The 9,471-nt window shown below is 43.3% G+C and overlaps 1 protein-coding gene across 1 annotated transcript; it reads right to left on the bottom strand.

Moving 5' to 3' along the window:
• Positions 1 to 6,491: 6,491 nt before the first annotated feature.
• LOC117037457 (late histone H2B.L4-like) lies at positions 6,492 to 6,956 on the bottom strand. Its single transcript, XM_033133497.1, has one exon. It carries the CDS (start codon positions 6,954 to 6,956, stop codon positions 6,492 to 6,494), a length of 465 nt encoding a protein of 154 aa, XP_032989388.1.
• Between the last annotated feature and the right edge of the window lie 2,515 nt (positions 6,957 to 9,471).

The following is a 9,471-nucleotide window of genomic DNA, read 5'->3' on the forward strand; positions in this document are numbered from 1 at the left end:
AAAACTGGATGCCTCCAGCTCCCTCGCTGACGTTTCCCAAATTTAATCCCTGAGAGCCAGATCAGGGGTAGAGGTGGAAATGCTGGAGCTCAGGCAGAGAAGGGTTTTTTCCCCCTCTGAGTGAAGGCCTTTGGAAAATCCGGGGGGACCAAAGAGACAGCACATGTACCCCTGGAGCACTCACCTGTAGGAGGCCTTGCTCTACTGGACCCAGGCAAAGCCTTCCTGATCACAGTCTCATGACCCTGAAGTGCTCAGGCATAGGGCCAGAGATTTGAGCACTGTGTTTTACTAACCCTCTAGCCTGTTCCACTCAGTGATAGCCATGGGTTCCCAGGTCATTCTCAAGTCATACAAGCTTTGGGGTCTGCTAAATTAAGTGGCAAATTCCCTCTGCTCTTCCCATCATCACCCTCGATGCAAGAGTACAGCAAAACTTATCTCTACATCTAACCATGGATCTTATGCTTGATATTCTGCACTGTTGTTTTTTCCCCGAGAAGCTACTGGAGTGTAATGCCCAACCTGAACTCCAAGGGAATTCAAAAGTTTCTAGGTTAATTACTCACTTCAGAGGAGGCGCCTTTGAACAGTGCTTACTCTAGAATTCACCTTGAGAATGTCCGGTGTGTAGGTCTTCCACTACTAATTTTTAGGATAAGGCGCCTCCTCTGAAGTGAGTAATTAACCTAGAAACTTTTGAATTCCCTTGGAGTTCAGGTTGGGCATTACACTCCAGTAGCTTCTCGGGGAAAAAACAACAGTGCAGAATATCAAGCATAAGATCCATGGTTAGATGTAGAGATAAGTTTTGCTGTACTCTTGCATCGAGGGTGATGATGGGAAGAGCAGAGGGAATTTGCCACTTATTTAGCAGACCCCAAAGCTTGTATGACTTGAGAATGACCTGGGAACCCATGGCTATCACTGAGTGGAACAGGCTAGAGGGTTAGTAAAACACAGTGCTCAAATCTCTGGCCCTATGCCTGAGCACTTCAGGGTCATGAGACTGTGATCAGGAAGGCTTTGCCTGGGTCCAGTAGAGCAAGGCCTCCTACAGGTGAGTGCTCCAGGGGTACATGTGCTGTCTCTTTGGTCCCCCCGGATTTTCCAAAGGCCTTCACTCAGAGGGGGAAAAAACCCTTCTCTGCCTGAGCTCCAGCATTTCCACCTCTACCCCTGATCTGGCTCTCAGGGATTAAATTTGGGAAACGTCAGCGAGGGAGCTGGAGGCATCCAGTTTTACCTCCTGCTTCAACTGGCCTGCCAAGGCAGCATACAATTCCACCCCCAGCTTCTACTCATAGGACTCCTCGCTCAGCCCATTTTGGGAGGTGGCATGGTACAAGGAGCAAGAAGCTGGGCTTGGGTGTCAGGTGCAGCTGAGGTCAAATCCCCAAACTACTGATTTTTTATCCTGTCACACAGAAAAACAAAAAATAATACTCTGAGTATGTTGTACAGTTTATATTGATTATTTCACACAGATCATGCTTCCTGACCTCTGTGAAGCATGGTGATGGAGTCGCCTTTCTAGTCTATAGGTTTATTCTCTGTCCATCGGTGATATAAACAGTACTTACCTCATAGGGTTGCAGAGATCCATTAAGGGAGTATTCACGTGGCCCCTCCCAACTTCTTAGAAGGGAAAAAGTCAACTGTCAGAAAGACAATAAAACTGTCAAATCTGTGTGAAATCATTTATATAAACTGTACAACATACTCGGAGTATTATTTTTTGTTTTTCTGTGTGACAGGATAAAAATTGGTAGTTTGTTATGGTAGAAAAAGAAAAACCTTGAATCTCCACTTTCGAGAAATTTTCACTTCTCCAACCACAATATTTCAGCTGTGCTTCCCTCAAGAAGGGTCAGGAAATCCTACATTAGGGTTCACAGCACAGCCTGGATTCGTCTATTCATTTATCAATCATTCACTGAGTACCTACTATGTCAGATCTGCTGGGTGCTGGGGATCACAGAGGAATAAGCTGAGAGCCCATTAACTGGTTAGAATCCAAAGGGTAGAGGCAGATGCTTTTGTCAGATATTTGTAATATATGAAATGTTGGAAAGAGATGTGCTCAGGTTATTGTGGGAGTCCAGAGGAAGGGCATCCAACCCATCTGGGGGGCTAGTCAGGAAACTCTTTTTGGTCAAGTCTAAGTTATAGGGTTTTGTAGCTGTCTTTCACATTCTATTTCATATTTCCTTTGTTGTTTGTTTCGGGTCCTGTTTTTAGAAGAAGCAGGCGGCAAGAGCTAAGGCAGACATCCTAAGTGATGGAAACAGCAGGAGGCTGATTCAGCCATAAAGCAGATTGGAGGCTGGGCAACTAGGGTGACCAACTATCCTGGTTTGTCAAGTCCTGAAGGGCTTCCCGGGATGCAGGACTTTCAGCATTAATACCAGGACAGTCCCGGGTTGCTGGAGACTGAGGGGCTCCCAGGATGTGTGGGTGTTAGTGCTGAGATGGGAAAGACCTAGGCAAACCAGGAGGAGTTGGTGGCTCTGTGGGGAGGGGAGGGGTTGCAAGTAGTTCAGCCTCTTGGGAACTTACAGTGCAAGGCAGGAAGTGGTGACAGATGAGACTGGATAGAAAAGCAAGGGCCAGATCATGAAGGAGCTTGCCATATTAAGGAACTTGTCCTCTAGGCAGTGGGGAGCCTTGAAGGGTTTTCCGTGACAGAATGTCAGATTTGCTTTTTACTTATATCATTCAGGAAGTAGTAGAGAGCTAGATTTGCAAGGACCAAGGCCGAAGGCAGGAGGTGGCTGCCTTAATCCAGATAACGATGATAAGGGCTTGGTAAGAGGCAGTGGGGATGGAATGGAGGGGAGAGATTCAGGGGCCACTTGGGAGGTAACATGGGTAGCAAGACTGACTGGACGAGGGGAGTGAGGGACAGCAGAGTTGACAATGATCATCCTAATTTAGAAAAACTTTAGACAACATTTTAGTTAAATGAAAAAATAGAAAGAAACCTATAATCAAACACCCATCTACTGCCGTAAACTCAAAGAACAAAATGACAGGTACCCTTGAAACGCCCATGGACCCCTCCCTTACATCCATTCCTCTTTCCTTCTCAGTAGTTACTCCTGTATTAAATTGATGTTTCTCGTGTCCATGATCTTCTTTATATTTCTGCTGCATAGATACAAAGTGCAAAGCAACATATACTGATATCACTGTTTGCACGTTTCTTTACTTTATATAAATTATATAATGATGTAAGTATGCTTCTGTATCATGCTGTTTTCTCTTACTATTGTATGTGAGATACAGCCATAATGATATCGGTAGCTCTGCTTCACTGATTTTCATAATGAATGACATTCGATTGTATCACTATATCACAATTTGTTCATCCACTTACTGTTGATCACCTTTTAGGTTTTATCTAAATTTTTTGTTAATACTGTGCCACTAAGAACATTCTCATACATGTCTCTTTGTACTCAGGCCTCTAGAGTAGGTACCTAGGAGTGGAATTGTTGCAGTCAGCAGTGGGTGCATCTCCTGCGTGTTAATCGATATGCCAGATTGCTCTCAAAAGGCCTCAGACCACCTTCCACTCCTACTAGCAGTGGATGCAAAAGTCCCCATGGCCTTATCTCCTCACCAACATTTGAGGTGGTCAGTCTTTTACATTCTCACTGCTTTGATGATGTGAAATAGTATCTCATCACGGTTTTGGTAGGCATTTATTTCTCAGACTACTTGTGAGGTGATGCCTCTTCTGTGCATTTTTCTTTCATTTGTACTTCCTCTTCTGTGAAATGCCTGCTCAAGTCTTCCTAATTTTAAGAAGCACTTGAGGCCATGAAAGTCCCGCTAAGTGGTACTTAGCCATCACCATTATGGGAACTGTTTTTTACTGTCACTCTCTGTTTTTATGTACCTATGTTTTCATTGCTGTGCAACAATTCTACACAATCATGTATTTCCTTCACTATGAAAAATTACCAGCTATTTTTCCTCTTTGAATATTATCCTTCCCCAGTTTGTCCAATATCTCCTTCATAAACTCCTATAGGATGTAGTTTATGCGTTTTAGTTCTGTGCATTATGTCTCTTCACCTTTCCTTTCTCTTTATTTCTCTAGGAGGCATTCCATGATTTCTTTCATCCATGTTCCAATACACTAATTCCTTATCCAGGTGTGTTAATCAATTATTTAATATACATTAAACTTTTTGTTCCAGTGGTTCTGTTTTGCACTTTCAGAAATTGTATTTGATTCTTTGTGATATTTGATTGTTTCTTCCTTATGATTGTTTATATCTTGTCATTTACTTAACATGTCAACACTTTTTCAATTGTTTGCACCTGATTATAAGTCTTTGTAGGACAATATGTTGGTGTTTTGTTTGTTTTTGTTTTGTTTATCTATTATGAGCAAGTTTGGAGCTCCTCCACAGAGGATTTGACTAACATTTGACCCATGTCTGGGTTTTCACCAGAATTCCTTGAGCCATGCTGATAGCATTCATTGGAACACCAAAGCCATGTAAAGGCAGAATATTGATTTGAAATTATCAGAGGAACCTTCCCCCCCCCATCCATACACAAGACCAAGATATACACATTTCCTTGTCATCTCCCTTTCTCCATAGAAAAAACCCAGCTTTTCACTAAGAGTGTTGTCTCTCAAGGGTCTGGGATTGATACAAAGATCTCACTTGTCTATTAATTTCTAGCTATTTTCCAGCTCATCCAAGCATTTAAAATAATGTTTGTGATATTTTTTCAACTATTTCTGCTTGTTTGGAATAGGAGGTTTTTTTGCTAATCTAGTAGTGTGCAAATAGTGAGCAAGTAAGACATGTAAGTGGCCCTTAAAATTGTTTTAAAAAGACAAATCTGATTAGGGCCACTCATTAGTACTTAGCCGATATCAAGCTACTCTGCAAGTTTTGAAACAACTTGCACTCACACACCTGTTGCCTTGGAGGAGCTGGTTGGAGGGCAAGGCTCAGTTGGGCCCCAGTCCCTCCCCACAGAGTCTCAAAGCCTATCCATGTGGTGTCTCCAGCGGGATAGGGAGACTTCCTACAAGGCAGCTCAGAGGTCTCAACAAGCAAGGCAGAAGCCACCTGTCCTTCTAAAGATTAGATCTGTAATTGGCATAACATCACTTCTACCATGTTCCACTGGTCAAAGAAATCACATGTCCGCCCAGGGTCAAGAGCAGGGGAAAACAGACAGGACCTTTCAATGGAAAGAGTGTCAAGGAACGAGAGCCGTCCTCAATCTGAAATGTAGTGCCATGCACACACACTTGTTGAGATGCTGCTCGGTGCCACACACTGGGTATGACAATACAACAGGGTTGTACTCAAATAAAAATTTCACAAAGCAGGGAATTGAAAAAGTTATTTGTTTGGGGAATTTTAAAAATCAATTTCTGTACTGTGTATCATTCCTCATTTATATATTTAAATGCAGGCCTAATGTGCGGTATGATGAAAAAGTATTGTAGGCGTACACTGATGGATATATCCGCTTCTGAACATTACTGCATATCACACATAAAGTATTTCTGAAAATTTTCATAACACAATCGTGGAACGATGTGAATAAGATGGTAAATAAAATTAATAGAAAAATAATTTTGACCTTATAGATTGCTGGAAAGGTAGGTGTAGAAAAGTAACAAACAGAAATGGTCATTTAGGAAAGGGATGAAGTACAACAAGGTTAAGAAAAATTCATGATTTTCCATGGAGCAAACTGCATTCATTACTGTCGATAATGTAAATGAGTAAATATCTACAACAGTTTTGTCTTGGGAAACTTTACACTTTTAAAAATAAATAAGGGCCCAAAGAGATATTATGTCAATAGTATCAGCGAATATCACTGTATGACATATTGGAAGAGAAGATTAATAAATTTAAAATTTATTCTAAAATCATAATACAAAGCAATCACATCATGTTAACGTCAACTCCAAATTTGTATGAAAAATATTTCATCTGAAAGAGTACAGAGGAGAATGACATTTTTTCCAGATATTTGAAAATTTCCTTAATATCTGGCCTACCAGAAGACAGATGGATTCTTATATCTGCTTCTGAACTTTATCTGTTGCCATATCAGACATAATGAACTTCTGGAAAATTCCACCATGCACTCCTGAGGGAATGAGAGTGAAAAAGTTAAATGTCATTGTAAGCCAAATATCCTCGAAAAGGCAGACCTACGGACCTAGGTCAGGAATGACCATTTAGGAAAGCCACGAATGGCAACGTGGTGAAGGAAAAAAATCTACGCTTTTCCCTGGAATAAATTACACTCTCTCAATTTATTAAGGTAGACTTGATAATGTTTTGTCCACGGTAAAAGCGCTTTCAATGTCGGCAGAAAGCCACGGGATCAAACACGAGAGTAGATCCCACTTTTAGGGCTACAGGTCTTTCCGTGAGAAGGGAGGTGGCTCTGAAAAGAGCCTTTGGGTTGCGATGTTCAGCTGTTGCTCAGGCAGCTTATTTGCCAGTTTTGTATCGGAGAGTGGCCTTGGTGGCCTCGGATATGGCGTGCTTGCCAAGCTCCCCAGGCAGGAGCAGACGCACGGCCGTCTGGATCTCATTGGAGGTGAGGGTGGTGCGCTGGGTGTTGCGGACCAGGTGCGAGGCCTCCTCAGCGATGCGCTCGAAGATGTCCTTCTCGAACGAATCCACGACGCTCACGGCTTCCTGTGACAGGCTCAGGCCCTCGTGAACGCTCTTCAGAACCCTGGGGAAGTAGGTGGCGAAACTGTCGGCACAGCCGCGGCGGCGGCGGCGGCGGCGGCTGCGGCGGCGCCTGGGCTGCTTCTGCTTTGGGTTCTCCGGCGCCGGCGCTTCCGTGGGTTCCTCCGTGCCCAGGAATTCCTCAGAAGTAGCTTCAGAGGTAGGTTCAGCCACCTTCAGGAGTTCCTCGGAAGTAGCTTCAGAGACAGGCTCAGCCATGTCGCAGCCGGCTTCTCCACAGCTTGTGAGGAAAGACTGGCGGCTGCTGAGGGGCAGCGACCGGTTTATATGGGCTGCATTCCCTGACGTCACGGGCTGTTCTGATTGGCTAAAATGCCATGCAGGAGGCTGTCACAAAGTCACGCCATGTGACACGTGATCGGATAGGCTCCTGCTTGGCATCACGTCCACCAGAGTGAGGATCCATCCACCTCTGAATTTCCTGTGACCGCCATCAGAAAAACCCTGGAAAGATGCTACATAGGGCAAAAAGTCATCTGACAATGTTAGCTGACTGATGCTCCAGCAGGAGAACTTTGAAAAGACTTCACCAAAGGCATCTGAATTGTAGACGTTTCCATTTTCGTTTAGGCTCCCGGAGAGAGCCTGACCTTCATAACCCAATTCCTGACTGCTATCAGAATGACTCTGGCCACTTGAGCCCTTTTCCTCTAACCCAGAATCTAATGTCGTCCTGGGCTAAGCCACCCTGGCTCAAGCAGGAACTCTGGCATGGCCCAGCAGCATTTGTGCAAATTAAGGAACATAATTGGCTAACTGTTCCCTCCTGATTTGATCAAAATGCTCAGTGAGCCAGAGATACATGAAATGGCAAAAGCACAGTCTCCAAACAGAAAGGGGAAAACCTATAAAGATATTAAAACGCTTAAAAATCAGTTTGAGTTCCTTGACAGAACCTGAACTTCAAAACCCAACTCCTTGCTGCCATAAGAATGACTCTGGACACTTTGGGGCCATGTTCCTCTGTCAACCTTTGGTCCTTGGTACCAAATCAACACCAATAGGAATCCCTAATTTGGGGTGTGGTGAAAATGAAGAAGGAAACTATTTCACGGTGTCACTGTGCAATTATACAGCAGCATGGCTGGGAGACTGGCCCTGGAGGAGGCCCCTCTCCAGCTAGACGGCTCTGCTCTGGCGAGTCGTCTTTGGTTTTTCTCTCTCTTCCTTTGTTCCTCGTCTTCCTCTTCCACGCTTCAGCTCCAACTGGGGAAATGCCGCTTTCAGGGAAAACGGAAAAACGTGTCCTCCAAAGCAGCGGGGAGCTGACTTATATAAACAAAAGTCCCCACCCCTGGTCCCTGATTCCTCTATCCTCATGCACATGAGGACTCCAATCCTCACAGTTTGATTGGTCCAAAATGCACTGTCCTGATTGGTCAGAATGGAGCCTCTCTGATTGGTCGGTGAAGATGCTGTTGGGGGACAGAGCTGCGCAGCTCAGATTGGATGGGGAAAGCCTAAGTCCTATTGGTTGCAATACTATTCCGGGAACTCCCTTATGTCAGGAACACAGTGCAGGCAGGCAGTTCAGTGCAGGAGGCAGACAGCTTAGTGCAGGTTTCTCTCTGAAGTGTGGTTTGCATGAAAGGCCCCCTGTTGAGAAACTGCTGCTAGGTTCTGCTTTTAAATTTGAGCCCAGTTAGCCACGAGGAGCCCTTCTCAGTCGGTATCTTCTTTCTCAGTGTGCACAGCTCCAACCCAGAATCCACTCTTCCAGGGCTGAGCCGCTGTGGCTTTAGCAGTAACTCTCTGACATGGCTGGCAGAGTGCTCCTGCCAGTCATAGGACACAATTGACCAGCTATTACTTCCAATTCTCGTCAAAAACCCTTGGTGAATCAGAGAAAAGAGAGTGGTAAAACCACTTCCTCCAAAGACAGAACACAGCATTAGGGATACTTATATATTTCATATTTAATAGCAAGATAGGCAGATTTTTTACTTTGCAGTTCAGAACTCTCAAATTCAAATTTTCCCAATTTATAATTTATTTTAACATTATTTAGGTCCCCAAAATGCCCTCACGTACTTGAATTGATGAAAAAATATGAGCCGTTAGTTGAAAGAAATGACTACGCCAATTCTCTGAGAAACCGCCAGAGTGAGAGAAAAAGAATCAATACAAGGGAAATATATTAAAATTAGGAGCATATTCCTTTTAAAACTCTATGATAAGATAGGCAAAGGCATTTCTTCATTTGTATAAAAATAAATTACAGAATTTGAGCCAAAAAGGACTTTAAAAGAATTGAAGAAGAAATGGAAAGTTTCAATGAGCTATGATGCAAATGGTCAGGCTTCCAAGTGTATTTCCTGTAAGGCATTCAAGGAACAGCTATTGCTACTACTAATAAAATGGTTTCAATCCTTAAGGAAGAAAAAACAAGCTTTATTACTAGGAAATATACATGATGATAAACCACCAAAGAGTTTACAGCAGTGATTATTTGCACCATGAAGACAATATTCATGTGAATTCCAAAGCTACATGAAGGAACTCTTTTGATTACAAATTCTCAAGGAGATTTTTCCCCACCCAAAATCAAGAACATGGAATAGTTTTTTTGTTTTTGTTCTTTGGTATCTTCCTTTCCCAATAAGAAAAGTCGAGTTTTTTCTTTAAAGGTGCGGTCATTCAAGAATCTACAATTATTAAAGGTCTCAGTGGACTATTACTTCTGTCACTTTTCATGCAAAGCTGAGCATTTAAA

The sequence above is a fragment of the Rhinolophus ferrumequinum genome, chromosome X, assembly GCF_004115265.2.
Source record: "Rhinolophus ferrumequinum isolate MPI-CBG mRhiFer1 chromosome X, mRhiFer1_v1.p, whole genome shotgun sequence".
In the NCBI taxonomy this organism is placed as follows: Eukaryota; Metazoa; Chordata; class Mammalia; order Chiroptera; family Rhinolophidae; genus Rhinolophus; species Rhinolophus ferrumequinum.